General features: G+C 42.9%; 9 protein-coding genes across 9 annotated transcripts; 7 read left to right on the top strand and 2 right to left on the bottom strand.

Annotated features, from left to right (window-relative positions):
• The first annotated feature begins 858 nt into the window (after positions 1-858).
• On the top strand, positions 859-3,301 carry BYT42DRAFT_520226 (uncharacterized protein). Its single transcript, XM_051565269.1, has 7 exons — positions 859-1,196; positions 1,263-1,413; positions 1,586-1,813; positions 1,876-2,003; positions 2,095-2,399; positions 2,467-2,578; positions 2,661-3,301. The coding sequence occupies exons 2-7, from the start codon at positions 1,338-1,340 to the stop codon at positions 2,811-2,813; spliced, it is 1,002 nt and encodes a 333-aa protein (XP_051420742.1). The 5' UTR covers positions 859-1,196; positions 1,263-1,337; the 3' UTR covers positions 2,814-3,301.
• A 157-nt stretch (positions 3,302-3,458) lies between these two features.
• On the top strand, positions 3,459-4,436 carry BYT42DRAFT_581329 (uncharacterized protein). The gene is made up of 4 exons (XM_051569606.1): positions 3,459-3,526; positions 3,609-3,659; positions 3,756-4,003; positions 4,083-4,436. Exons 1-4 carry the CDS (start codon positions 3,487-3,489, stop codon positions 4,404-4,406), a joined length of 663 nt encoding a protein of 220 aa, XP_051420741.1. The 5' UTR covers positions 3,459-3,486; the 3' UTR covers positions 4,407-4,436.
• Positions 4,437-6,683: 2,247 nt separating this feature from the next.
• On the top strand, positions 6,684-7,694 carry BYT42DRAFT_501257 (small GTPase superfamily; the record flags this gene model as incomplete). Its single annotated transcript, XM_051564756.1, has 6 exons — positions 6,684-6,731; positions 6,833-6,850; positions 6,922-6,939; positions 7,073-7,166; positions 7,242-7,275; positions 7,340-7,694. The coding sequence occupies 6 exons, from the start codon at positions 6,684-6,686 to the stop codon at positions 7,692-7,694; spliced, it is 567 nt and encodes a 188-aa protein (XP_051420740.1).
• A 537-nt stretch (positions 7,695-8,231) lies between these two features.
• On the top strand, positions 8,232-9,598 carry BYT42DRAFT_79692 (calcium-binding protein NCS-1). The gene is made up of 6 exons (XM_051572839.1): positions 8,232-8,537; positions 8,608-8,632; positions 8,760-8,977; positions 9,055-9,065; positions 9,158-9,310; positions 9,382-9,598. The coding sequence occupies exons 1-6, from the start codon at positions 8,474-8,476 to the stop codon at positions 9,478-9,480; spliced, it is 570 nt and encodes a 189-aa protein (XP_051420739.1). The 5' UTR covers positions 8,232-8,473; the 3' UTR covers positions 9,481-9,598.
• A 3,685-nt stretch (positions 9,599-13,283) lies between these two features.
• On the top strand, positions 13,284-15,175 carry BYT42DRAFT_79645 (peptide chain release factor eRF/aRF subunit 1). Its single transcript, XM_051572838.1, has 5 exons — positions 13,284-13,534; positions 13,626-13,657; positions 13,737-13,880; positions 13,958-14,349; positions 14,446-15,175. Exons 1-5 carry the CDS (start codon positions 13,449-13,451, stop codon positions 15,100-15,102), a joined length of 1,311 nt encoding a protein of 436 aa, XP_051420738.1. The 5' UTR covers positions 13,284-13,448; the 3' UTR covers positions 15,103-15,175.
• Positions 15,176-15,436: 261 nt separating this feature from the next.
• BYT42DRAFT_581306 (uncharacterized protein) lies at positions 15,437-16,583 on the bottom strand. Its single transcript, XM_051569605.1, has 2 exons — positions 15,766-16,583; positions 15,437-15,694 (listed from the first exon to the last, which is right to left on the bottom strand). Exons 1-2 carry the CDS (start codon positions 16,485-16,487, stop codon positions 15,475-15,477), a joined length of 942 nt encoding a protein of 313 aa, XP_051420737.1. The 5' UTR covers positions 16,488-16,583; the 3' UTR covers positions 15,437-15,474.
• A 951-nt stretch (positions 16,584-17,534) lies between these two features.
• Positions 17,535-20,506, top strand: BYT42DRAFT_595140 (kinase-like domain-containing protein; the record flags this gene model as incomplete). Its single annotated transcript, XM_051570824.1, has 14 exons — positions 17,535-17,639; positions 17,730-17,810; positions 17,874-18,161; positions 18,226-18,318; positions 18,428-18,613; positions 18,679-18,827; positions 18,893-18,977; positions 19,050-19,163; positions 19,223-19,331; positions 19,400-19,476; positions 19,537-19,837; positions 19,906-19,980; positions 20,042-20,301; positions 20,366-20,506. 14 exons carry the CDS (start codon positions 17,535-17,537, stop codon positions 20,504-20,506), a joined length of 2,064 nt encoding a protein of 687 aa, XP_051420736.1.
• A 620-nt stretch (positions 20,507-21,126) lies between these two features.
• BYT42DRAFT_607327 (splicing factor 3B subunit 1) lies at positions 21,127-25,163 on the top strand. Its single transcript, XM_051571173.1, has 4 exons — positions 21,127-21,194; positions 21,261-24,434; positions 24,503-24,692; positions 24,765-25,163. Exons 1-4 carry the CDS (start codon positions 21,185-21,187, stop codon positions 25,009-25,011), a joined length of 3,621 nt encoding a protein of 1,206 aa, XP_051420735.1. The 5' UTR covers positions 21,127-21,184; the 3' UTR covers positions 25,012-25,163.
• A 154-nt stretch (positions 25,164-25,317) lies between these two features.
• Positions 25,318-27,106, bottom strand: BYT42DRAFT_581299 (NADH-ubiquinone oxidoreductase). Its single transcript, XM_051569604.1, has 3 exons — positions 26,824-27,106; positions 25,791-26,674; positions 25,318-25,720 (listed from the first exon to the last, which is right to left on the bottom strand). The coding sequence occupies exons 1-3, from the start codon at positions 27,011-27,013 to the stop codon at positions 25,415-25,417; spliced, it is 1,380 nt and encodes a 459-aa protein (XP_051420734.1). The 5' UTR covers positions 27,014-27,106; the 3' UTR covers positions 25,318-25,414.
• Positions 27,107-27,274: the final 168 nt, after the last annotated feature.

The raw sequence follows: 27,274 nt of genomic DNA, 5'->3' as shown, positions 1-27,274 counted from the left end.
AATCCCCCACAAAGGTTCCAGGACAAATTAGGCATCTCTGATAAATCTCAAACCAATTTTTCAGTTTTCGTGACCAACGTTTAGGAATATAACAAACCTTTACTTGCTGTGAAGAGGTTTATAGTCATGGAAGTGGCAGAGATGGCTATCGCAATGGCAACTCGGCCGTTTTCCCGTTTCGGTATTGCAGCTTTTTTTTTTAACTTAATGAGAACAATGAACACTAGGTGGAACCTCGAAAGCTGGTTGGACATCCACGCAGACTTATTGAGAGTTGGTGATCAGGTAGTTGACAGGATGTGTAAAAAAAAACAACATGACGAGCAACCTTGAGGGATACCACGAAACAAGCAGCCGATAAAACGTGTCCGAGTCGACAACTCGGTATGCCATCATTTCACGCGACGAAAAAGCCGCATTTTCTTCTTGCCTACAGTACTCTGAGTTTAATATATGGCATTTGCACGATGTCAGTAGTCATCTTTCTGTTTTATCGTTGAGGTAAATAGAGAAGATGTCTTCATCTATCGTATCAAGAAGAACACTTTCAAACAGTTTTACATGTCTATAAATACGACATCAAAAGATATAATGTATTGTGTTCAAGTACCTTGGACTTTGAATGATGCGGCACCCCAAGGTATCTGATCTATGGTTTTAAAAATCTACAAAAGCCCATACCGTGTTGGTGCAAAGTGGCGGCCCCCGCAGTGTGGTGAAAACAGAGAGGAGAGCGAGCCTTCTCTCCACATCGACACGTCCTCCTCCACTTGGGCGCTTCCCGGAATTCTCATTATTTGTACTCAGAATTTTCAATAAAACTGTACAAATTCGGAGGTGACACTTGTCCTTTTTACTGCTTTTTATTTTTATTTATTGGCTAGCCTTGTTTCTATTTCTTGCCCTTTTTTCCTAATCTTTCATCTTCATCTTTGCTTGCTCCATTCCCTGGTGCTCGTTCATTTCTTCCTCTTGGCTTGTTCATTCGCTGTTGTCCATCCACGGTCGTTTTTGTCTGATTTGAACCAGCAACTCCGACCCCGTTCTTGTCTTCCAGCATCAGCAACTCGTTCATATAAAACGTTGTAACGCCTTCACTCCATCCAGCTTATTGCGTCTCCCCCTTCCTCTCATTTTCTCAATTCACTCAACCTAAAAAAGGGTTCTATTTACGCTCGTGCGAACCATTTTGTTTGGTATACTAAATGAAAAAAAATGTAAAAAAGAAGAAATAACCTTTGTTAATGATCCATGTTTGTTAGTTGGACAACGTTCAAAATTAAATTCACCATTTTCATAGCCCACCGCAACATTGGCTATCGAAAATCAAAAAGAACATGGGTCAATTATTATCGAGCTTGAACCTTCGTGGCGGTGATGTGACGGTTCGAGAACTCGGGTTCGATATTGAAAGTAAGTCTACCCTTGGGCACAAAAAACCAGAGCCGATCCGTGAGGTGATCGTTTAAGGAGGAGAGGCTCCCCAGAGAATGGGAGACCTCTTTTTATTTTTGACTTTCTATACATGTGAAATGGATTGAATGTGGTGTGATCAAAAACTAACGCATCAATTCTCGATATTTAGATGCCACGCCATCTTCGGAAGAGTTGGAATTGTACAATCAACTTTCAGCTCTGCTTGTTGAACCTAGCGGCAAACTATTGAACATGCTCCGAAACTATTCACCGGCATCGGCTTTTGTGCGTGAAGCCATTGCTTCGCCAACCCCGGAGCACGAGAACAAAGCTTGGGAAGCCGTCTTGCCTTCCGTCGAAATGCTTCGTGAATTCTATGACTATGCTTCCGAACTCAGTAAGCGTTAATATGGATGATCGGTTGGATGCGATTTCGAAAGACTCATTCCCGTATTTCAGAGGAAGGCATTCCGCGACTGCTTAACGTCTTGTGCCAGGAAAATGGTGCAACTATGCAGAAACACCAAGGCTTGACCAAACTTTTTGCCGACATTCTCGATTTTGTGTTTGAATTTGATCAACTCAAAGTAAGATCAGCCCGTATGATGATGAATCGCGCTTCTTTTTTTCATTCGTGGTATTTATCCCAAAAATTATATTGAACAACCCTGAAATTAGATGCGAAGTCCAACATTGCAAAATGACTTTTCGTACTATCGTCGTATGCTTCAGCGCGGACGATACAGTTCAACGGGTAAAGCACCGTCCGTAAGTGGCGAAACGGTATCGGATCTTCGTAGTGCCATGATCGAGGACGACCAAGCGAATCACATGTCACTTTTCATTGCGTATCCTACACCTATGCTGAAATGTGTTATTGACACCATCACCGAGTATGTCACTCAACACCGTCTGCAGAAAAGCATGGGCGACCGTCTCGCTGCTTTGTGGTCGACCTGTTTTCAAACCGTAAACAAGAGAAGGTAGAGTTCTTGACCGATTTCGTTAGATCCATCGACTTATCGTTGTTTACATTTACGGGAATTGTAGAAGCCAACGATCCGAGGTCTCCACGTTTTGTCTCAAAGTGATGGTGGTTTCCATTATCCTCTACGATCACATTGACCCTCACGGCGCGTTCTCCAAACATTCCCCCATTAATGTAAGTGGCAATGGCAATGATCTTGTTTTTATGCTTTGATATGTGGAAATTCATAAAAGGGTGGCCTCTCAATGATTGGTAGATCAAAAACTCTGTAAAAATAATCCAAACCGTTCCCAATATTCCCGCGGAATCCAGTTCATCTAATCTCATATCAGCATTACGTTACAATTCGAAACATCTCAATGACGAAACGACTCCAAAAGGCGTGAAAAATATGGTCATGGCCGCTTAAAACGGTTCGTCTCGTATGCTGGCTTGCAATCTACATTACCTCTTATTACTCTTTCTTGTTCGAACTATTCAACCATATGATTATGATACCCTTTTTGGTTTTGTTTCCTTTCTTGCTCGTAATTTAATTCTTTTTTCTTTTTTTTTTTTCTTTTTTATTCGCATTGTTTGTTGGTGGATGAATTTTGGACATCATCAATAACTGTTTTGTAATATCTTTACGCTTTCAACCCATATCAAATAATGAGCCGGGATGAATCAAACATCATTTTTTTATGACATGTTTGTTTGCTTGAAAAATTGCGCTTTTTGACTAGGTTTGTTTTTTTTTTGTGTTTGTTTTGATCGCACTTAAAATGTCTCCATGGGATATTCTGTATCTCACCGCTTTGTTCCCTTTTTTGTGAATCTCATGGTGACAGTAAAGTAAAGAAAAAGTAGAGACAGCTTGGATCTAATTGCAGCAACTAACAGGAGAGTATGACTAGGGAGGAGAAAGAGCCTTATAGTTCACCATGGCATAAAATCCGTGCCGCTCGGCTTTATGTTTCACGGTCATGCATGCAGAGACTCTCATTAGGGTTTGCCATTGTGGTACAGTCATATACCAAAATCTTTTTTTTCGCTTGGATTCACACTGATCCGACTTCTGTTTATAGATTCTGTTGGATGGCATGACGTTTTTAATAGGATTGCTGATAACCTTATCCAAAGGTGCGTTCAACAGGAATTACCGACTCTTTAATATTGTAACACTAACACACGTATCCCGATTCGCAAAAAAAAAAAAAAAAAGGATATGACCACGCCGAAGTGATTATGGTCTCCAACAAAGATATACTCATTGGTACAGTGATGGAACAAGATTTTTGTCTCTTGTCTTGTAGCGTTTTTGTTCGTGACGGATGTCATTGTATTGACTTTGCAACATTTTTTTGTTCAGCCGCATTTTTGAATGCCTTGTTTTGTATTGGTGCCGGCGTCGTTGGGTCGATAGCCTACTGGCGTAGTTATCGTCATCGGCATATCATGATGGTCGTGTACACCTTTTTATTGTGGCTGTGCTTGGCCATGATCACAACCATAGGTTACCTGGCCTACAACAACACGGCGTTGAATCTAAAGACCAAACTGGGGATGAAATGGCGATACGACCTCACCGCTGAACAACACATGGTTTTACAGACAAATGTAAGCGATCCTCTTTTCTCTGTCTTTTTCTTTTCTGTTCCGCATAGGATGAACATTCATTTCTTTTTTGCCTTTATAGTTGCGTTGCTGTGGATTTGAGAATCCGGCTGACCATGCGACCTACTCTGCACATTGTTGGCCTGAATCGTTGCTGCCTGGTTGTCAAAATAGGCTTTACAACTTCCAGTATAATTTTCTGGTCAAGACCTACACCATGTGTTTTGCTCTTCTCCCTGTCCATGTACTCGCTACCTTATCAGCATTGTACGTTTTTCACGACAGCAAGGTTGAAGAACCGTCATATCCTCCGGACATGACAGACGAGGATCCAACCAAAGTAGACACACCAGCTATAAACTTTGAACATCCGGCTTGTCCAGCTTGTAAAAACTGGACCTTTTAAGCAGACAAAAAAAAATCCATAAAGTGCTTGTCAATAAAATGAATCACTGTCAAGTTTGTTGTAGTCCTCATGTTTTCACGTCAACGGTTTATCAGTGCACCGCATCGGTGACAGTGAGGGGGGATTGGCTTCCAGTTGAGTGTAACTGGAGTTGAAATCAATGGATCATCTAACGATCATCGCAGGAATCCATGTCCCACGTTACACACGTCCACAAACCGAGGCATTCACCTTACCCGGCATCTTAGGAAAATCAGCTTTTTTTTTCAGTTCCGGCTTTTGACTTTACATTGCCCTGGCAATTTTTTTGTAATCCCGATAAATTTGTTGACTTCCTAATGTCTTTTTCCGTCTTTCAGTTCATTATTCTCGGGAATGAAGAAATAGTAATAAAATAAATTGCAAGGAAGCAAAAATCATGACTTGATCCTTTATTGGCGGGGAGTGAGGTGGATCTTCTCATATTACTTTGGCCTTGCAGAATACCTGCGTAATCCTGATGGGGAAATCCGCTGAAACTGACGACTTTGTTCATCAACGAGAAGAGGCCATCTTCATGAGGATGATTTCTATTTCAATAAAATGTATAAACGGGTTGAAGGATAGTTTACCAAAGTTACGTCCACCTGTGTATCCGATCAGCCACCATAAGAACACTTGAATAAAGACATCCCGATCTCTCTCTCTCTAACATTATCTGAGACCTACTTCATGCAGCTATTTCATGCGATGAGGCCACACTCTCTTATCAATGGGTAAATATGACGTGAAGCGATGAGCGCGTCTTTTCCTGTTTCATTATTGGGCAATAAAGGTTTTCAGCTACAGTACGAGGGATCGCCTCTTTTTTCATGTCTATAAAAGACGACGCATCTTCCATTCATTTTATTTCTTCATCGTCATCTATTTTCTTTTTTCTTGCGCAAAACCATCCATTTTTTTATTGCTCAAATCACCCATCCTGTACGTATACTCAGGATGACCACAACTGTGATATCAAAGCGACTGAACCTCTACATACAGCTTGCGCGCCGAAAAGCTTTTTTTTTTGTCGACAACAAAGAAACTTTTTTTTTTGAAAGGTAATGTATTTGTGCTCAAGTACCTTCCTTACTTTTTGAAAGTTATGCCGAATCACTTACTTGTTGTGTGTGCTTCTATACTTTAAAAACTCGAACAAAACCCATGACTTGGCGGTGTGCGGTGGCGGTGGCGGCTCCTGCAATGCGATGAAAACAGTTTTTTTATAAGTAAAAACAAAAGAAGAGTAGGTGTGGCTTGTCTAATGCATCCATCTTTTTTTTTTTTTGTATGTCCTTGTCCTTTGGTTTTCTCTCTTATTTGCTAACTTTAACTTAACTACGTTACCTCGTCTCTTTTTATAATTTGATTTGTAAATATTTTTACCCAGATTTTTTCACTTAAACTGTACAGAAACCCGGACTTACTGCTATTATCATATTTTTTACGCAAACCCCAAGTCACCGACAGCCAAGAAATTTCGCCTCTTCATTGCTTGCTCGCTTGCTTCACCTTTTTTTTTTCCTTAGGCGAGCTTTGTGAAAAAAAAAAGGTACTACCGAACAATGGCTAACCTATCCTCTGGTACCACAGTCGAAGCCCGAATTGGATCTGTAATAAAATGAGCGCCAAAAAAGTGATGGCAGTTTACTGTTTTTGTGCCATTCCCGAGACACAGTGCATATTTTCGAGTCACGGTTCTCGTCTCTTTTCACCCCGGTTTTCTAGATGCTTGCCCAACGTTCTCTTTCTGCTTCATTTTTGTTGTTATTTTTCTTTTCCTGCCAACACCAAAAAAAAGCGGTGCCATTTTTTTGAGAAAAAAGAAAGTGAGTATGCTTTTTTTTTTTCTGCAATTTGGCATGCGTAAAAGGGAGAGAGAAATCTTTAGTCTCCACAGCAAGATAAACAAAAAAAAAAAGAAAAAAATCGCTCAAGTATTATTTCTTTCTCTGTTATAACAAGGCAATATATAAAGTATTTAACCGTATGACTTAAACATTGTGTGTAGAACGCATTGATATTCTGGCTAATATGACTTGTGTCTAGACATAGTTTGGTTATTTGCCTGCGTAAAAAGAGAATGCACGCTTTTGTGAAGATCTTTTGAGTCTTTTTTTTTTTTTTTTTTTTTGCCCCTTCGACATCTCTTCCTATTCCGCGCATCAAGTGAAATTCTAAAGCGTGATGTATTAAAAAAGTTTGTGGTCTCTTTTTAATTTTCCTAGTCTCCTTTCGTTTGATTTCCCGGCAAAGATGATGCTTTATAAATTAGTCGTCCTGGGAGACGGTGGTGTAGGAAAGGTAAGAAGACCGAGAATTGATTTTTTTTTTTTTCACACAATGTCGCACAGCAGGTTGCAATGACCTTTCTTATCGCTCACTTCGTATATTTCTATAACTAGACCGCCTTGACAATACAGGTAGGACAAGCCAAAGCACCACTGATGTAAAAGATAGTCAATTCATTCTTCTTTTTCTCTGTGCAATCAAGCTGTGTTTGAATCACTTTGTCGGTAACTTTTGGTCGTCCCTTTTTTTTCATATGCCAATGCCATGCATTTCTGACGCTTCTCTTATTTTTCTCTAGAGGTTAGATTCATAGACGAAAGAAAAAAGAATGATTCGTCTAACCGCTGATTCAGACCTATGACCCTACTATAGAAGATTCTTACCGAAAGCAAGTCGTCATTGACGATCACCCCTGCGTACTAGAAGTCCTGGATACAGCAGGTCAAGGTAACAACAGACAGGATCACGACGCCTGGATGGAAACAGCATTAAATTAAACAATGTTTTATTTGCGCTTATTAGAGGAATATGCAGCCTTAAGAGATCAGTGGATCAGGTGAGAAAAATCGTTATGCTGATGACACCTTTTTATAATGACACCTTTTTTCGCTCTCGAAAAGAGATGGTGAAGGGTTCCTGTTAGTCTATGCGATCAATTCTCGATCGACTTTTGAACGCATTGAACGATTCCGCGAGCAAATTTTCCGAGTCAAAGATAGCACGGATGTGCCTCTGATGTTGGTAGGCAACAAATGCGACAAAGTGACGGAACGACAAGTGACGCGCGACGAAGGCTGGGCCATGGCCCGACGCATGGCTTGCGATTTCATCGAAACGTCGGCGAAAACGTGTGTCAATGTCGAACGATCGTTCTATCAGGTTGTGAAAGCCATTCGAATGCAACGTCAAGGAACCATCGCTGTCAATAAGACCAATGCCAAAAAAGACAAAAAGTTCAAATGTCGGATCCTGTGAACACTTTTTTGACAAAGTAAAAAATCACACTGACACTCATTTGCTTAGCAACAGTTAATACGTTTCTTTTTGGTTTTTTCCAATGCATTATCACTTTGTTAGATTACTTATAAATCAATCTCGTCATTGTATTCGCAGCCTACAGCATAAAGATTGCAAAACGATTTAGGTACACACCATATCCTCATGTAAGATGTTGGGTCGGAAAAGAGAAAAAGAAATCTTGGAAGGCTTAGTGTGCAGGTATGATGTTGCCAATCATCTGCATGATCAACAGAAGGAGGTAATCCTGTCTGTGTGTGTTTATTGCAGAAAGTCGGTATTGGGAAGCTCACCCTGGAAGTTTCGGAACGCCCGAGGCTTCTACTCGACGGTTGAGAAGATCATCTGCGGTAGGTTACGAAGAACCGTAGAAGATTTAAAATAGACGATGATTTCTAAAATTGGATAAGTGATCATCCATTCATCGTGTTAACGCTAACAAGGAAGTTCCAAGTATTCATTGCAGAATTTTCCTCTTTTCCATGACCGTTCTGTGCAACTGAGCACTTGTTTGTTTCTCAACACACCAGTCCATCCATCCTGAGAAAAAAGAAGATTGATGCAGAGAAAACCAAGTTTTTTCTGACATGATTAGGTCGATTCAATTATTCAGTCATGATATTTAAACCACTCGTTTTTTCTTTTGTCTTTCTATTTGGTCCATCCTTACAATACAACTTTCGAGAAAACAATCATATACCAAATACTCTGAAAGCTCTTTTTTCACTGACGACAGCATGGGTAAAGCACACAGCAAACTTACTCCCGAACAGCTCGATGAGCTCCAACAGAATACCTATTGTAAGTGATAACGTTGGGTTTTTTTTTTGATTTTGGTTGTGTTCATCTTTAAATTTTCTTCCAACCCTAGTTGACGAGAAAGAATTGCAGCAATGGTAAACATGTCAATGTTTGATTATGAATATTTTTTGTGTGGAACTATTATATCTATGCAATATATGCGGTAGACTCATTGCGAATGATCATGACTTTTAACTTTTTCCGATCGCCATGATGACTTAGGTATAAAGGTTTTCGAAAAGACTGTCCTTCAGGAGCACTGAACAAGTCGGCGTTCCAAAAAATGTATAAGCAATTTTTTCCTTTTGGAGATCCATCGAAATTTGCAGAATATGTCTTCAATGTCTTTGACGGCGACAAGAACGGTACAATCGACTTTAACGAATTTATCTGTGCATTGTCCATTACGAGCCGAGGGCGGATTGATGAAAAGTTATATTGTAAGTGTCACATACAGGGTTGGCCGGTGTCAGCAAAGAAGAAAACATTGACTGATGTGGCATGCAATATTACATAGGGGCATTTCAGGTATCCATCTTTTTTTTTTTGTTTTTGTTTTTTTTTTTGTTTTGGTAGGCGTAACACATGATGTCTTACCGGTTGACAATCTTTATTGCTAGCTATATGATATTGACAATGACGGAGTGATCACTCAAACCGAAATGCTGCTGATCTTGCAGGCCATCCATACAATGATAGGCAATGTTTTGAGTGTATCAGAGGACCTGGCACCCGAGGTGCGAGTACGAAAGATCTTTGAGCTAATGGATATTGTAAGTGGTCATGGCGAACTCGGTCTATATATGTGGGACTGCATTGTCTAAAACCATATTTTCCATATCAGAATAAGGATGGCCAGTTGACAATAGAAGAATTTAAAGAAGGTTCCAAGAAGGATCCAACCATCCTTCAAGCGCTGAGTCTGTACGATGGTCTCGTGTAACTCCGCTTTACATGCCAAGTTTCCCTTCTCTATATTACAAGTACTCTATTAATTTCACCGCATTACCTCTGTACAGAAAAAAAAAAAAAATCAACACCTACCTTTATAACAATAAAAGATACAACATTATAAGCACATAAGCACATATGTATGCCAGTAATATCACCATTTGTATAAATATCATTTTTAATCTTTTATATTGTCCAACAAAATCCTAAACCAACATGGATCGGCTTTTCCCCAACAAGTTGATCTAGAGAAGAGAAATTCCTTTTTTTTTTTTTTGGTTCTCGAGACGATTAAAGTCACAAAGATGGTGGAATGATACATAGTGTATATAATGAATATTTTTGTCCCTTTCGAAGTATTCGAATTTGGACGATGCTGTAGTCTATTTTCTTTTTGTACAAGAGGCGCTGTAGGCAGATCATGGCCAAAGTTAGAATCAAAGATTTTTGCTCATAGTTAACAAAGACTTTTTCAACGTTATTGCATGTATAATTATGATGAATTTTTTATATATCAATATAAAGCAGTGTGAAGCACCCAAGTGGATTTCAGATTGATGACTGTCGTCAATTTTCTTGGCGACGCGCTGCAGAGTGACCTTTTTTTTTTTTTGGCCTGACGGGTCCAGAAATTAAAAAAAAAAGGGAACAATAAGTGTCACTGGTGGAATCCTTCAAGTTTCACGGAGTCATGGCCACCGTGATCAGCTTTTCGGACGAAGAGGACGAGGACGCCTTTTACTACGAAGTTGAAACCATCTTGGACCAACGTGTCATTAATAATAGCAAGTTTTACTTGATCAAATGGAAGAATTACGACGAGAGGTGGTAAGTTGCTTGAAATCTCTGCGCGAAGAAATGGACTTCTAACGTACCCTGTTTTGAAATTGAAAAAGAAACATTATAGAACAATAGCATAGCCAGTGCAACGACTCATGTCTTCTCTATAGCCACAATACCTGGGAACCTGAAGAGAATCTCAATTGTCCCAGCTTATTAAACGAATTTCTCGCTAAAAGACAACACGGCAGGTCTTCTTCTGCCTCTGCTACCAGTTCGCAAAAGCTGATACTAAGCCACGATCGCCCCTCCACACCCTCAGACACTACGCGATCAACTAATGCAAAGAATCATACCGGTTCCGTAGAATCGTCATCATCAACCAAACGACCCATACAAACCTCCAAATCCAAACAGTTTGGCGCACTCAAACGGCTCAAGCGCCCTGAAGGTAAAAGTCAAACCAGTAATCGGGCAAGGAAAAGGGTCTATTAATCAAATCTTCTTGTTCTTTTTTTTTTATTTTTATTTTGGCGGGAATCATAGTGGTGCCGAAACCTGTGCAGGGATTGGACGATCTCGTGAATGTGATTAAAGGTACACCGCAGCAGAAATTCGGAGTCGGATCCGATGCTTCTCGTTACAGCAGCAAACCCTCCGTTGCGGAAAGAATATCAGAGAAATCGCGCATATCGACTTTGTCCTTCAAATCGTCCAGGATATCAAGTCCAAAGTCGATCACCGAATCCGATAGTGATGGGTCTTCCACATCATCCAAGCCAGGGATCGAGGCGTCGTCTTCGTCGAAATTACCGTCCACCTCTCCTGCCATAAATTCCTCTTCCATTGAACCGACAACTTTGTCCGAATCATCTCATACAAAATATCCACTGGAAGCACAGCCTATCAAACGTCAATATTCTGCATCGCGCGATCCTAGAATCATCATGAAGAAGCAGCGCGTGTCCAATTCTCCTACGTTATTATCGCCCACCATCCCTTCGGCTCCTACTACACAACTCGGATCAACCCATCTACCTTCTGCATCACCCATCTTATCTCCCTCTCACATCCCAAATGCATCTGATCGCAGCCCTTCCGTAACAGAACAACAACCTTTCAAATGGGAAGGCGTGCTACTTCGGAAATCCAATGTCATTGCTAATATCACGGTCACTTCGGTCAAAGATCACTGTCGAGATGTCATGGCCATAAGGTAGAAGGAGAAAAAAAATACGATTGTTTACAAGAACCATGTCATACTCACCGCAGTTGTTACAGTGACGTTTTTGCTTTCAGTGACCGCATCCCTGAGCTCAAAGCACGTTTGACCGTATCTTCATGCATTTCCACCAAATTTCTGGAATATGTGTGTGTCAACAAAACACCTAGCCTCTTAGAAATCGATGCATCGGGCCAAAACCAAATGATTGCTTTTAGCAAATTTCGAAGATCGTTACTCGTGAACGAAGCGGTAAGTCCCTCACTTTTTTATTGTAGATGTCCTGTGAGGTCGGATCTAATTATTGGAATCAATTACAAGGCGGCTATTGTTCGGTTACCACGATCGTCCACGGAAGCTTTAGCGATTGTGCCGGGAGAGGTGGTCGGACGATTTATCACTGTACCTGGTCATTCAAGGACAAAGATGTATGCGATTTACCTGCATCGATTGCCAAATGATCGTATTTCAGTCAAACTGAAGGATTTCCCCGAAATCTACGATCGAGAACTGGGATCTCGCGGTTGCGCAGCGTTGCATTGGCAAACTTTGGTGGTCCTGTTTCGGTTTCCTCCCCAAGTAAGTTTTGCATAACAGTATCTTCTTTGTGCTACAAGATCACTTAATTTGGCAATGAATGATGTATTTTCCAGCTGATCGCCAGTATCACGTCAGAGACGTATTTGCAAATCTTTGGAAGTTCTCGGTGGGCGACTCTGTTAAGAAATGCGTATCGAACTTCCTTTGATACTGAACCGGAGAGAGTTATCAAGAACCGGGTCATGGTGGTAAGAACAGAGCAAACATTGGGGTTTGGACCATCGCTGATCTCACATTTTTTCTTTTTATGGTCAAGTTTGATCGGTATGATGATTGCTTATTCCAACGTCAATTGCGGAAATACAAAGTCACCAATGATGTGCGACTGTGGCAATTCGGAGTCGATGATATCAATTGTGCCTTCTTTCCGCCCACCACTGAAGCGTTTCCCAAATATTCAGGTAAAACAAAAAATCACTCGTATTCCCATTGATTGGTGTGCTGAATTTTTTCTTTTTGGGCATCAGGCGGCTTTATCACAACCAATGTAAATAATATGATGGCTGACCCAGAACTGTTTTCACGTCTCGTTGAAACTGTACGCAAAGTAAGTGGCTTACATGTACCCAATGCAGGAAAAGTGAGAAAAGAAGATGATGGACTCAACTTTTTTATTGACTTTTAGTTAAATACATTACACTTTACGGGGGAATGGAAACTGATACTTCATCATGATATTCTGAGGAAATTGAAGCTGGCTGTTTCTGACTCCTCTTCAGCAGAGCGGTAAGGGCGCGGGTCTTGGTTGTTCAAAAAAGGCATGAAAGACAGCGAGGACTCATCAAGAGGGAATATCATTTAGGATACAACAAGTCATTGCCACGCTGTGTGTGCTTCTCAGCAACAACGACATTCATATTCTGCAAGATTGGGCAGAAGAGGTAAAATTTCTTTTTTCTGTAATCTGCAAATTTTTCAAACTAAGCCTATTTTAGGAAAATGCAGTTTCTGACCTGGCGCAAGAAAGTGTGGTTACTGCTGAATGGCTGACCAAAGTAGCCAAAGCATATCATGAAACACATCAGCATTTCATTTTGATAGACGAGAACAATTCGGCCCCATCCAATCAGGAGTATCCTGCTATAGATATTGTACCATCGGATCAGCTCTTGCCCATGTTTGCCTGAGCAAGGAATTCGTTCCAACGGGAGAATTTTTTTTTTTTTTTCACATCATACTCGTTATGAACCAAATCCTCCGTCCGTTCCTGAATATGACGTGACGTGTAAAGTTTAGTGCGGTTTTTTTAGCACCGATGTATAAAGTTAGGCTCTTAATCCTGTTTTTCACTTTTTCTTCATTTCTTTTTTTTCTTTCTTTCCGCCGCCTGTCCTTTTTCTTTCATTTTCCCAAGTACCATGACTGTAGATGAATCGCAAGTTGAACAAAATATCGAAATTTGGAAGATGAAGAGACTCATCAAGAGTCTTGAAGCCGCTCGAGGGTGAGTTGAATCGCCGCGCTTGAAATTCTGTATTTTTTTTTCTTTTTGGCATGATTTTCTCAACGTGAACAATTCTTGTGTAATTTTGCAGAAATGGCACTTCAATGATTTCTTTGGTGATTCGTAAGTATAAGAAAAAATCATAATCATTAAAATTGTAAAGACAATTGGACTAAATGATTCGGTGTCGTCTCTGTTACAGCGCCTAAATCGCAGATATCCCAATCCACCAAAATGCTTGCGGAAGAATATGGTACAGCAAGCAACATCAAATCTCGTGTGAATCGACTGTCAGTACAGAGTGCCATCACATCCACCCAACAACGTCTCAAATTGTATAACCGAGGTATACGTCGGATCGTAGGAGATGGAAAAAATAATAAGCTTATCACTAAAATTTTTTTTGGATTACTTTTTTTATAGTACCTCGCAATGGTTTGGTGGTATACTGCGGTACAATTATTACGGATGAGGGCAAAGAAAAAAAGGTGAACATTGATTTCGAACCTCACAAACCAATCAATACGTCATTGTACTTGTGTGATAACAAATTTCACACTGAAGCCTTGTCGGACTTGTTGGAAGCCGATGCCAAGTTTGGCTTTATCGTGATGGATGGTAATGGTACGCTTTTTGGTACCTTGGCCGGTAATACTCGCGATGTCGTACACAAATTCCAGGTGGATCTGCCCAAAAAGCACGGTCGTGGTGGTCAATCAGCCCTACGTTTCTCCCGTCTCCGTGATGAAAAACGTCACAATTACGTTCGAAAAGTCGCAGAATTGGCCACTCAATTTTTCATCACTAATGACAAGGTAAACTCTTTTCACTGGATTCCACATGGATTGTATGCTGGAGATCAAAGGGACAGGCAAAGACTTATATTTTTTTCTGTGACTGAATTGGTGTAGGTGAATGTGTCTGGACTTGTGTTGGCTGGTTCCGCGGACTTCAAAACCGAATTATCTCAATCGGAATTGTTCGATCCTCGTCTGCAGAGCAAGGTCGTTAAAGTGGTCGATGTATCTTATGGTGGCGAGAATGGGTTCAATCAAGCCATTGAACTGTCGGCAGAATCCTTGTCCAATGTCAAGTTTGTCCAGGAAAAGAAGTTAATTCAGCGTTACTTTGATGAAATATCCCAAGATACCGGCAAATTCTGTTACGGGATTGACGACACCCTCAAGGCACTTGAACTGGGCGCAGTGGAACGTCTTATCGTTTGGGAGAATCTGGATTTAACACGTTATGTACTACGAGACAGCGAGAACAATGAAAAGCTGATCCATGCTACCAAAGCAGATGAGCAGTCTCGCGACATCTTCAAGGACCCAACTTCTCCTACGGCAGCCGAAATGGAAGTGGCCAATTCGCAGCCTGTCCTTGAATGGTTCACTGAAAGCTACAAGGACTTTGGCGCTTCGTTGGAATTCGTGACCAATCGATCTCAGGAAGGTTCTCAATTCGTGAAAGGCTTCGGTGGTGTAGGTGGTTTATTGCGCTACAAGGTCAACTTTGACCAACTGGCTTACGATACAGATGACGAATTCTTTTCGGACTCGGACTGATCCACCTTCACCCGCTAATGCCAGTCTTCTCGATCGGCGGCTCACCATGGGCAGCTTTCTCTCTTCCGCTTTCATTATCCTTCCTGACTTGTAATTTTTTCTTTTTGTTTTCTTTCTGCATGTTGACAACCTTCCTTTCCCATCATCATTTTCTTTTTCTTTTCTTTTTTCCATTGTATTTTTGCATGTAGAAACAAGCGATCGTCATCGGAAAGTTATGGCTCCTGAGAGAGAGAAGCATCGCCTCTATTTTTACCGTAACAAATCCAACAATAGAATACACATTCATTTTTTCTTTCATGCATCAGGAACGGCATGTCGAAAAAATATAACCCTTGAATTTTCTGCAGTGCGCGTTTAAATAACCAAGCTTTATGATTTGGATTTCGCGTTGGATAACTTTAGTCGCTTTTCTAATTTTTGTAGAATTAATGATTCTCGCTGTTTTTTCACAATCGCTAACCGAAGGGCATATCGCATTCTTCGTTTATCTTGTTTTGCTTTGATGGCTTCAAACTCGGCTTGCCGAGCCATGTAAGCGGCCTGTTTGGCGGCATAACGGGCCAGCTTGACCGATGTTCTGGTTCGCCGGCTGTTCGGATGGATCAGATCAAGTCAGGATGGAATTGGATGAAATGCCGATTTATTTCCCTTCCCACTTACCTGTACACAGTGGTTGACTGCGGAAGATAGGGCAAACCTGCGGATACGGAGGGTAGATCGATGGAGGGGGCGCGGGAGGATACCGTGGGACCAGAGGGATCGGAAAAATGGAGAGGGTTGGGAACTGGAGTGGAATCCGTGTTGATCGGGACGGTTTCCAATGGCAGAGTAGACTGAGGACGAGAGGGAGCAGAAGGTAAAAATGGAGAGTCGTCGACGGATTCGGCAGGGAGAACTTCAGGCACTCTTCGACGGACGCCGGCACCGGACATTGTGACGCCGGATTCTACTGACTGATTGCCTTGATCCGCTGGCTCTTGTTCTTGCGGCTGAGAATGCGTAGATGAGTTGACATCAAAAACGCGACGACAGGCTTCGTGAAACCGATTACTTCGTCTTGCGAGGAGATCCATAGCTTTATCTGGCCGGTTCTCTTTGACCAGGCGCAGACGTTCGTTTTCGGCTTCCCAGTATATCTTTTCTAAACCGTACACCTTCATGTTGAGCGCGATGCCCCGTTCCGGCCCGCTGTCGCCAAACAGTCGAACAGCCAGATCTTGACATGTGCGTCGTTTGTTGGCTAAAAATTTGCTGCGAGTGGCCGGTTCAGCTAAAGCTTCCAGAATCCTTTCAATGTCCTGATCGCTCCATCGACGAAGAGAGGAGTGTTCCGCACTGTTGCTCTGTGTCTCAGCAGATCGAATATGGGTACCGGTGTTCATGAATCTCTGTGCCACACAAAAACTAGCTAATCAAAAAAGCAATCAATGGATTGGATTCAAGATGCAGCAAGTGGAAGTGATTTAACAAAAACCTAGCAAAGTTGGAATAAATTCATGGTTTTTTCTTTTTTTTTTTTTGTTTTTTGGTATAAGCGCGATTTATTTTCAACTTCCGCGCATCGTTCCACTGAATGCCGACTGGAAAACCAGCGACCATGTTCCTGCAAGAAAGATCAACTCATTACCCTCGCCACACACCTCATGGACTTTTCATACTGCTTAACAAAAGACGTTCACTTGCCTGTATATATTCGAATGTATGATTGACTTGTCGCCTCCCACAAAAACACAGCGCCCTCACTTATTCCTCGATTCTAGATCCACCTTGGAAGGAAATCATCACCCACCAACGTAAAAATGCTGACGACTTGCGGAGGAAACCCATTGTCACTTTTACTCATTGAGCTTGAATAGAGATAACACCGACTATTATGTTTCTGTACAAGTGTACGGTGATAACAAACCTTTGACAGTTCCAGTACGAACGAGTTACAAGGCGTTCAAGAATCATTGGAGGTAATGCTGCTTCACGCTTATTTGTCTATCTGTCTGTCATTCTCATATTGGCTGCTTTGGGGTTCTCTCTATAAATATATCAAACAAAGCTGGAACGAATGGTTAACGCTGCCAATACGATATTGCGATTTGCCCGCCACAGCTCAATGCGCTATCACTATCTGGGATACGGCCGAACCACGCAAAGTGGTCCCCATTGGTGGAACCACCGTAGCTCTCTTTGGCAAATATCTGTAAGTGATCGAAAGTAGGCGCATCGTTTGCCTGTTTATTGAGGAGTCAAGTCCTGAATTTTCGATTTCAGCACGTTGCAGAAAGGCAAACACAAGCTTCATGTATGGCCCGGCCGCGAAGCGGACGGTAGCCTCGATACCAAAACGCCGAGTGAGGTTGAAACAGACGATGATATGGATAAACTGGAAAAGGTAAAAAACGCCAGGGAAAGTCTGTTGACAGTTTGTTATTCATATAATGACATGTATTGAAAAGTTAGTGAAACGTTATGATTGTGGCGAAATTCGACCCGTGGAATGGCTAGACAATTTGGCCTTTCGTCGCATTGAACAGATTCATAAAGTACGTTTTGAAAAATAGGAGAAGTCAACGGCGTCATCATCGAACGCAACAAATAGAATGCTTATATTTTGATTTATTATTGCATGATAGAAAGCGTCCCAGTCGTCGTCCCAGTTGGCTTTATACATTGATCTTCCCAAATTCGATTTTCCGGTTGTGTTTGGTGAAATGGTACTTTATACACGGCTTTTATCTTTATCAAAATAACGGGGCCTAATTATTGTTGCTCTGCAGGAATATACCCTTCCGGATGCAAATGCACCTGCTTCTGGGCAAGCACCGTATCATCCCGTCAATACTGCAACCACTGTCACCTCCACACCGATGGATACAGGCGACGAGCTTTCTCAAGGTCGTTCGCATCCAATGCAAGCCGCCACAGGCTATTCAGCCATTATCGATCTCGATATTCTTCGAGAAAATCCCGTGGAAGCAAAGCACCGAAGATTGGTGCGAAGTCACCGTAACGGGCCTTTGGATCGAGACTTGAAGCCGAATCCCAAGATTCGTGACGAACTCAATGTAAGGAGTTTTAGCACAACTGACATGAGATTTTGTTGGGCAGGTATTCATGCTGCGGAAATAGGAAATCATGGGATACCCTCCTTCGCGCATACTCACTGTCGCAGAAAAGGATTTGGTTTGGAAGTTCAGATTTTACCTGACTCGAGACAAACGGGTAGGCACCCTTTTGTGTTCTGTCAAATTCTGACACATTTTTTTCTGTTGAATTTTTTTTTTTTTTTTTTTTTTTTTTTTTGTGTGCTTTGGCTCAATTTTTCGATTAGGCATTGACCAAATTCTTAAAATGTGTTGTGTGGACGGATCCCACCGAAGTACGACAAGCGGTCGATATGTTACCGTTATGGGCCGACATTGATGTTGATGATGCGTTGGGACTGTTAGCAAAAGAATTTGACAATCGAGCGATACGATCCTACGCTGTCAATCAGTTGCGAAAGGCCGACGATGATGTATAGTGTTTCATGGTTTTTTTTTTGGTGCGTTTAATGCCGGGTCACTGATCATCCGGTCATAGGATTTGCTTCTTTATCTGTTACAACTCGTCCAAGCTCTCAAGTTTGAACATATCAATGACCGCGGTCCCACCTCTTACGATTCATCCCTCGTGCAGTTCCTGATAGATCGAGCCGTGAGGAATCCCATTCTTGGCAACTATTTCCACTGGTACGTCCTGAAAAAAGAAGCAGAAAAGAGACCATGAGGTTCATTGCGTGAATTGAAAAAAAAAGGTATTTGATGGTCGAATGCGAAGACAAAATTGTTGGGAAAATGTATGCCAAGGTGGCATATCACTACTTTAAGGCTTTACTCGAGGTGAGAACGTCAGATTTGTGAACTGGAAGAATACAAAATGATTCATTGGCTGGCGATTTTTTCTTTCCTCAGGCGCCCAATGGTCACGAACGTCGTGATACACTTCGACAGCAAGGTGAACTAATTCAAACCTTGTCAAACTTATCAAAGAATATTCGAACGATGAAAGATCCTCGCGCGAAAAAGGTAATAGCTTGTCAACCATGATTTTAACCCTCGAATTTTAAGTATCATAAAATATACAGATCGATAAACTGAGAGCCATCATTGCTGATCCTGACAACGGCTTGCGTGCCATTCCGTCTCTGCCCTTGCCCTTGGATCCTGCTCATGAAGTGTGCGATATTCTTCCCGGTAAGTGGAAAAAGGCCTATTTTAGTCTGGTTACCTTGTTGACTCATCACTGGTTCTTTCCCACCCAGAGAAATCAAGTATATTTAACAGCAATATGCAACCGCTTCGCTTAACATTTATGTGCACGGATGGCATTGAATATCCTGTAAGCTTTAGGGATGAGTGTTTTGAAATCAATGATATTCATCATCTGGTTTCGTTACAGATTATTTTCAAAACAGGCGATGATCTTCGCCAAGACCAACTGGTGATCCAGATCATCACGCTCATGGATAAACTGTTACGAAAAGAAAATCTGGATCTGCGACTCACACCATATCGAGTATTGGCGACGGGGCCCGAACAAGGCTTAATGCAGTTCGTGCCTTCGAAATCGCTGGCTGCTGTTTTAAATGATCATCAAAACAACGTTCTCAGCTTTTTCAGAGAACATCATCCTCAGACAGGAGAGAACAGTATTTTTGGTATCGATCCGCAAGTTATGGAAACATACATTCGAAGTTGTGGTAAGTTATTCTTTTAGCGTCTGAAATAAATCGAGGGCTAACGTCGCCATGTTTTTGCTCCAATGCAGCGGGCTATTGCGTGATCACGTACTTGCTGGGCGTGGGCGATCGCCATCTTGACAATCTGTTGCTGTCTACAGAAGGTACGTTCCTGTTGTTCTTTTCTAAGATTCCAGTTGTTGATTGTTCATATTTTGCAAAAAGGCCATTTGTTCCATGTCGACTTTGGATTCATCCTTGGTCGCGATCCAAAGCCGTTTCCACCACCGATGAAACTGTGCAAGGAGATGATTGAAGCCATGGGAGGAGCTGATTCGCCGCAGTACGACAAATTCCGCCAGTATTGCTATACAGCATTTACCACCCTGCGACGGAACGCCAACCTGATTCTCAATTTATTTGCGCTAATGGTGGATGCCAATGTGCCCGATATCAAAATTGATCCCGATCGAGCAGTGATCAAGGTGGGTGACTATGTAGTAACTAGCCGACGGTTGACCAGTTGGACTGACTATTATTTCTTAACAGGTGCAAGAGAAATTCCGCCTCGATCTTACCGAAGAATTGGCCATCTCGTACTTCCAGGGACTCATTTCAGAATCCGTCAATGCTCTCTTTCCGCAGATTATGGAAACAGTACATAAATGGGCCCAATATTGGCGTCGCTAGCTGGCTATTTGCTGCAATAAATCAATGAATGGAACCTTTTTATCCAAGCATCCTTCTTGTTTGGGATCGACTTGTATAATTCCTGAACTGAATTGCATAATTTTTATATCTGTATTAAATGATGCAATTTTTTCCATCATGTGTATTGGGTTCAACATTCGGCGCAGTCGTTATTGTTTGCCCGCCTACAAGGCATCGAACCCAACGTTGCTGGAAACTTTATAGTGAGACGGCTTGCTTTGACATTCACCTTGGATGTCGCAAAGGTCAGTGACTATGTCTTTTCTGCATTAAGCATGGCTGTTGGGTGGGGTTTGAGTCTATATGTTTCTTGATCCATATCCCAATTATCAAACAATGTCCCCCTTAACCATCGAGATATTGTCAAATTACAGACACACACACAGAGCCAGACGTACGTGCAAGTTTGTATGGGGGCACCGCGTGGCAGTTGCGTAGTGTGAGAAATAAGAGTGGCTGATTGGCTTCATTTTGGGGTCCAAGACGAACGAATCAAAGGCATGCCAATCTGGCGGACATTGAACATTTCGGAAACGTCATCAATTTTTTTGCTGCGCTTCCGTCGCCCAACGGCAGGTTTTTTTTTTTGCCTTTTTTTGAGCGCTGTTCTCTTGACATAAAGAAAAAGGGAGCTCTTTTCTACTTTCATTGGACATTATGGCTGATGGTAATTATTACTGGAAATTTGTGCGAATCATAAAAGACTCGGTAGACTCACCTATTCTTATGCTAGATATCGAGAATGAAATCAAGGCTACTCAAGCCAAGCGTGCTCAAATTACCGACAAGGACATCAGTGCTGCGGTCCTCGACAACGAGAAGCATGCAAGTTTAAGCAGTGTTTCTTATGATACCGATATTTACACCAAAGATAAATACGAGGGCTACGCTACTTCGATTCCAGTCGGCGATGAGGAAGAAGAAGACGACGAATTGTATCAAAACACCAAACGCAAATTGAATTCTTACACGGTTTCCAAAGATGCCGTCAACGATGCCTTGCAAGACGCCGATGCTCATGATCCTTTTGCCGAATCAATGAAAGAACGCCGCATCACGGGAAGAGAAGACGAGTATAAACAACGACGATTCAATCGCATGTTATCACCTTCCCGTAAAGATGCGTTTTCCGAATCCGACGATAAAGCTGAGGAATCACGATCTTATGCTGAAGTGATTCGTCAAGCCGAACTCGAAAAAGAAGAACAACGTGTATATGCGGCCATTGCCAAGAAGAAGAAGGAAGAAGAAGAAAGCGGTCAAGCTCAAGAGGCAGCACAGCCGGCGAAAAAGAAACGAAGATGGGACGTTGCTACACCGGCTCATGATGTGTCAGCCACTCCTCGAAGTGACGCCGGCAAGCGATCCAGATGGGACGCTACACCTGTACATACCGATCCTGGTGCCACTCCCCGTTCAGAATGGGACGCTACACCAAGAGGCACAACGACCAAGCGATCTCGTTGGGACGCCACTCCCGTGGGCGTAACAGCGACTCCCGTGGGCGGTCTCGGTATGATGACACCTACACCGAGTCAGAACTTTATCCCGGCAACACCGGAAGCCATGAGCAACTTGCGTTGGGAACGAGAACTGGATGTCCGTAACCGACCATTGTCCGATGAAGAACTGGATGCCATGTTCCCTACCACCGGTTACAAGATCTTGGAACCGCCCGCAGCGTATCAACCTATCCGTACACCGGGACGCAAATTGATGGCTACTCCTACCCCGATGGGTGAGCATGGTTTCATGATGCAAGAAGAAGTGCGCGCTCAAGTCATGGAAATGCCTCAGGAAATCCCGGGTGTCGGTAGTCTTCCGTTCTTCAAGGATGAGGATATGCAGCATTTCGGTAAATTGCTCGAATCGAGAGACGAAACGGACATGTCCGTGGAGGAATTGAAGGAACGTAAAATTATGCGTTTGTTGCTTCGTATCAAGAACGGTACGCCCCCCATGCGTAAGACGGCACTGCGACAGATCACCGACAAAGCGCGCGATTTCGGTCCGGGACCTTTGTTCAATCAAATTCTGCCCTTGTTGATGTCACCGACCCTGGAGGATCAAGAACGTCACTTGTTGGTCAAGGTAATTGATCGTATCCTGTACAAGCTGGATGATCTGGTGCGTCCCTTTGTCCACAAAATCCTTGTGGTCATTGAACCCTTATTGATCGACGAAGATTACTATGCTCGTGTCGAAGGTCGTGAAATCATCAGTAACTTGTCCAAAGCGGCAGGTCTGCCTACCATGATTACAACGATGCGTCCGGACATTGATCATCCAGATGAATATGTGCGTAACACGACGGCACGTGCCTTTTCCGTGGTCGCTTCGGCCCTTGGTATCCCGGCGTTGCTCCCTTTCTTGAAAGCCGTGTGTCGATCCAAAAAGTCATGGCAAGCCCGTCATACGGGTATTAAAATTGTGCAGCAAATCGCCATTTTGCTCGGTTGTGCCGTGTTGCCGCATTTGAAGAATCTCGTTGAAGCCATCGGTCACGGTTTGGAAGACGAACAACAAAAGGTGCGTACGATTACGGCTTTAGCCATTGCCGCTTTGGCGGAAGCGGCTGCACCGTACGGTATTGAATCGTTTGACTCGGTGCTGAAACCCTTGTGGACGGGCATTCGTAAACATCGCGGCAAGGGCCTGGCGGCGTTCTTGAAGGCCATCGGTTACATTATCCCGTTGATGGATGACGAATACGCCAACTATTACACCAAAGAAGTCATGATTATCCTTATCCGTGAATTCCAGTCACCCGACGAAGAGATGAAGAAGATCGTTTTAAAGGTGGTGAAACAGTGTGCGGCCACGGATGGTGTGCAACCGCAGTACATCAAGGAAGAAATCTTGGCAGAGTTTTTCAAGCATTTCTGGGTGCGTCGCATGGCTTTGGATCGTCGTAATTACAAACAAGTGGTAGAGACGACTGTCGAATTGGCCAACAAAGTCGGCGTGGCCGAAATCGTTGGACGCATCGTGGAAGGATTGAAAGACGAAAGTGAACCATACCGTAAGATGGTGATGGAAACCATTGAGAATGTGGTGTCTCAATTGGGCGCGGCGGACATCGACCCTCGATTGGAAGAATTGTTGATCGATGGTATTCTTTACGCATTCCAGGAACAGACGGTGGAAGATGTGATTATGTTGAACGGTTTCGGCACCGTGGTGAATGCGTTGGGTATGCGTATCAAGCCCTATCTGCAACAGATTTGTTATACCATTCTTTGGCGATTGAACAACAAGTCGGCCAAGGTGCGACAGCAAGCGGCCGACCTTATCTCTCGAATCGCGATTGTGATGAAGACGTGTGGCGAAGAAAAGCTGATGAGTCAGTTGGGTCAAATTCTGTACGAATATCTCGGTGAAGAATATCCAGAGGTCTTGGGTTCCATTCTTGGCGCTTTGAAGAGTATTGTGAATGTTATTGGTATGGCGAGTATGACGCCTCCTATCAAGGATCTGTTACCGCGTTTGACTCCCATCTTGAGAAACCGACATGAAAAGGTGCAAGAAAACTGTATCGATTTGGTGGGTCGTATTGCCGATCGTGGTGCTGAGTATGTGTCTGCCAGAGAATGGATGCGTGTTTGTTTCGAACTGCTGGATCTTTTGAAAGCACATAAGAAGGGTATTCGTCGTGCGTCGGTGAATACCTTTGGTTACATTGCCAAAGCCATTGGTCCTCAGGATGTGCTTGCTACGTTGCTCAACAATCTCAAGGTTCAAGAACGTCAAAACCGTGTGTGTACGACGGTGGCCATTGCTATTGTTGCCGAAACGTGTGCTCCATTCACCGTCTTGCCTGCCTTGATGAACGAGTATCGCGTGCCCGAACTCAACGTTCAAAACGGTGTTTTGAAATCCTTGTCCTTTATTTTCGAATACGTTGGAGGTAAGTTTTGCATTTGGAAGATCTCAAATGTTATCAAGATTCTGATGGTTCCTCTATTTTTATCACAGAAATGGGCAAAGATTATATTGATGCCGTGACACCGCTGTTGGAAGACGCTTTAATGGACCGTGATCTTGTGCATCGACAGACGGCGTGTGCTACGATTAAACACATGGCGCTTGGCGTGGTCGGTTTAGGTTGCGAACAACCTCTGCGTCACTTGCTGAATTACATTTGGCCCAACATTTTCGAAACAAGGTACGCTATTTCTTTCCTTTTTCTTCAAGAGAGTTTCTTGCATATTAACTGATGCGATTTGTTTTTTCCTAGTCCTCACGTTATTAATGCGGTAATGGAATCCATCGAGGGTATGCGTGTGGCACTTGGACCGGCCACTATTCTCCAATACGTTTTGCAAGGTCTTTTCCACCCTGCTCGTAAGGTGCGCGAAGTGTATTGGAAGATTTATAATTCCTTGTATATCGGCAGTCAAGACGCCTTGGTACCATACTATCCTCGCATTGAAGACGATGCCGTTAACAGATATCAGCGGTACGAATTGGATTATGTACTCTAAGCACCTTTTGGCACTCAAAACACAAATCACCTTGTTCACGTTCCTTTTTTTTTCTTTCTTCCCTGAATTCATCATATCCATGTTTTTCTTTGTTTTCTATGCAACTTTTTCAAAAAAACTGTTACTTGTCTCAATAAATCCAGTCCTCGAACCAAAAAAAAAAAAAAAGGCTCTTAGAATTCATGATCATTCTTGTTGCGAGTTTTCTAACCCCGTCGTTTGTGCACTAAATCACACAAGTAAACCATGTTCCTTTCCTTGCAAATACGATAACCTTCACTGTGAATGACGCGTGCGTAAAAAAGAGGATGAAGATCTAATGACAACTGCTCTTTTGTTTTTCATTTTTATTTTTTTAAAAAAGTTATACAGGGGGATCTATTCACTGTTTTGTTATGAAAATTTATCGGTCGACTTCACCAAACACAATATCCATGGTACCAATGAGGGTGACCATGTCAGGAAGCAAGTGACCACGGGACATGAAGTCGGAACCTTGCAAATGTGCGAAACCAGGAGCCTTGATCTTGCATCGATAGGGTCGGTTGGAACCGTCAGAGACGAGGAAGACACCGAATTCACCCTTGGGGGCTTCAATGACGGTGTAGGTTTCGCCAGCAGGAACCGAGTAACCTTCAGAGTATAACTTGAAGTGATGAATCAAAGCTTCCATGTTTTCCTTCATGGCAGCACGTGGGGGAGGAGCAATCTATTCACAACAAAATATCGTTAGAATCCAATAAGCGATGCAATGCGTTCATTCTCGTTTTCTTTTTTACCTTCCAGTCGTCAACCTTGACGGGACCTTCAGGCATTTTGTTCACACACTGATGGATGATACGGAGCGATTGACGCATTTCTTCGATACGGCACAAGTAACGATCGTAACAATCACCGTTTTGACCGACGGGGACATCGAATTCCATATCACCGTAAGCATCATAGGGAGCTTGCTTACGGATATCCCACTTCAAACCCGAACCACGAACCATGACACCGGAGAAACCCCAGTCAAGAGCTTCCTTTACTGTAACGACACCGACGTTTTCGGTACGGATTTTCCAGATACGGTTAGCAGTCAACAATTCTTCGACTTCATCGATACGATCGGCGAACTGTTCGGCCCACATTTGGACATCGTCCAACAAGCCAATGGGAATATCCAAAGACACACCACCGGGACGTACGTAAGCCGAATGCAAACGAGCACCAGAGACACGTTCGTAGAATTCCATCAACTTTTCACGTTCTTCGAACATCCACAAGAAAGGAGTCAATGCACCAACATCCATGGCGTGAGACATGACGGCCATGATGTGATTGAGAATACGAGTAATTTCGCCAAACATGGTACGAATGTATTTGCCACGTGCAGGGACTTCAATGTTGAGCAATTTCTCCACGGCGAGCGAGTAGGCTTGTTCGTTGGTCATCATGGAGACGTAATCGAGACGATCAAAGTAAGGCAAAGCCTGCAAGTACGTCTTGTACTCGATCAACTTTTCCGTACCACGGTGAAGCAAACCGACGTGAGGATCGGCGCGCACAATTTCTTCACCGTTCAATTCAAGAATCAAACGCAACACACCGTGAGCAGCAGGATGCTGAGGTCCAAAGTTCACCGTGAAATTACGCATTTTGCTCTCGTCTTCATCCTGGACACCTAAAATTACACAGTGATAAAAAGAAGAGAGGTCAAAGTCAATAGGTGTACAGCAGCTACATGTTTGTGATTTGATTCGATCGTGTGGCGTTTGTGGGGTAAAAAACAGGACCATGCGCAAAAAGGGGGGTAGGTCAAAGAATACTTACTGCCGAATTCCTTGTCTTCAGTGATTGTGGTGACGGGAATATCGGCCACGGTCTGCTGACTGGCAGCGGTCGCCATGGTGCGCCAATGAAGGGGTTGCGTGGCTACTCGCTTATTGACGGTGGCGAACATGGAAGGACGAGCGGTCGTGGTGGCCAGTCGACGCGCCCATAATCTTGCGGCAAACGACATTGCTAAGAAAAAAAAAAAAAGAGTAGGGGAAAAAAAAGAGAAGAGATGGAGAGTCTAGAAAGGAAGATACAAGAATCTACGTCAGCACTCTAGCCAAACAATCGAGCCTCTTTTCTTGCAAGATCGGCGAACCTCTTTAGAGCAGCACAATTAAAATATGATAATTTTCTTGCACCCACACAAAATTTTGTGTTTTCTCGGCCCCACAGCAAGGGCAAAAAAAAAAACTGACGTCACCCTTTTGGCGGAAATCGAAAAATT

Source organism: Radiomyces spectabilis (assembly GCF_025331425.1).
Source record: "Radiomyces spectabilis strain NRRL 2753 chromosome Unknown BYT42scaffold_11, whole genome shotgun sequence".
Classification (NCBI taxonomy): domain Eukaryota; kingdom Fungi; phylum Mucoromycota; class Mucoromycetes; order Mucorales; family Radiomycetaceae; genus Radiomyces; species Radiomyces spectabilis.
The sequence above is the reverse complement of the archived record's forward strand: the minus strand, read 5'-3'. Positions and strand labels throughout refer to the sequence as shown.

Excerpts from the sequence above, each read along its gene's own strand:
- BYT42DRAFT_520226 (XM_051565269.1), top strand. The coding sequence starts at position 1,338 with ATGGGTCAATTATTATCGAGCTTGAACCTTCGTGGCGGTGATGTGACG. Across the intron at positions 1,814-1,875 it reads TGACTATGCTTCCGAACTCA|AGGAAGGCATTCCGCGACTG; the intron begins GTAAGCGTTAAT and ends CCCGTATTTCAG. Across the intron at positions 2,579-2,660 it reads CCAAACATTCCCCCATTAAT|ATCAAAAACTCTGTAAAAAT; the intron begins GTAAGTGGCAAT and ends AATGATTGGTAG.
- BYT42DRAFT_581329 (XM_051569606.1), top strand. The coding sequence starts at position 3,487 with ATGACGTTTTTAATAGGATTGCTGATAACCTTATCCAAAG. Across the intron at positions 3,527-3,608 it reads GCTGATAACCTTATCCAAAG|GATATGACCACGCCGAAGTG; the intron begins GTGCGTTCAACA and ends AAAAAAAAAAAG. Across the intron at positions 3,660-3,755 it reads CAACAAAGATATACTCATTG|CCGCATTTTTGAATGCCTTG; the intron begins GTACAGTGATGG and ends TTTTTTGTTCAG.
- BYT42DRAFT_79692 (XM_051572839.1), top strand. The coding sequence starts at position 8,474 with ATGGGTAAAGCACACAGCAAACTTACTCCCGAACAGCTCGATGAGCTC. Across the intron at positions 8,538-8,607 it reads GCTCCAACAGAATACCTATT|TTGACGAGAAAGAATTGCAG; the intron begins GTAAGTGATAAC and ends TTCCAACCCTAG. Across the intron at positions 9,311-9,381 it reads TCTTTGAGCTAATGGATATT|AATAAGGATGGCCAGTTGAC; the intron begins GTAAGTGGTCAT and ends TTTCCATATCAG.
- BYT42DRAFT_79645 (XM_051572838.1), top strand. The coding sequence starts at position 13,449 with ATGACTGTAGATGAATCGCAAGTTGAACAAAATATCGAAATTTGGAAG. Across the intron at positions 13,535-13,625 it reads AGTCTTGAAGCCGCTCGAGG|AAATGGCACTTCAATGATTT; the intron begins GTGAGTTGAATC and ends GTAATTTTGCAG. Across the intron at positions 14,350-14,445 it reads TTTTCATCACTAATGACAAG|GTGAATGTGTCTGGACTTGT; the intron begins GTAAACTCTTTT and ends GAATTGGTGTAG.
- BYT42DRAFT_581306 (XM_051569605.1), bottom strand. The coding sequence starts at position 16,487 with ATGAACACCGGTACCCATATTCGATCTGCTGAGACACAGAGCAACAGT. Across the intron at positions 15,695-15,765 it reads CAGTCAACCACTGTGTACAG|CCGGCGAACCAGAACATCGG; the intron begins GTAAGTGGGAAG and ends CCATCCGAACAG.
- BYT42DRAFT_607327 (XM_051571173.1), top strand. Across the intron at positions 24,435-24,502 it reads TATTTTCGAATACGTTGGAG|AAATGGGCAAAGATTATATT; the intron begins GTAAGTTTTGCA and ends TTTTTATCACAG. Across the intron at positions 24,693-24,764 it reads CCCAACATTTTCGAAACAAG|TCCTCACGTTATTAATGCGG; the intron begins GTACGCTATTTC and ends GTTTTTTCCTAG.
- BYT42DRAFT_581299 (XM_051569604.1), bottom strand. The coding sequence starts at position 27,013 with ATGTCGTTTGCCGCAAGATTATGGGCGCGTCGACTGGCCACCACGACC. Across the intron at positions 26,675-26,823 it reads TGAAGACAAGGAATTCGGCA|GTGTCCAGGATGAAGACGAG; the intron begins GTAAGTATTCTT and ends GTGTAATTTTAG. Across the intron at positions 25,721-25,790 it reads TCAAGGTTGACGACTGGAAG|ATTGCTCCTCCCCCACGTGC; the intron begins GTAAAAAAGAAA and ends TGTTGTGAATAG.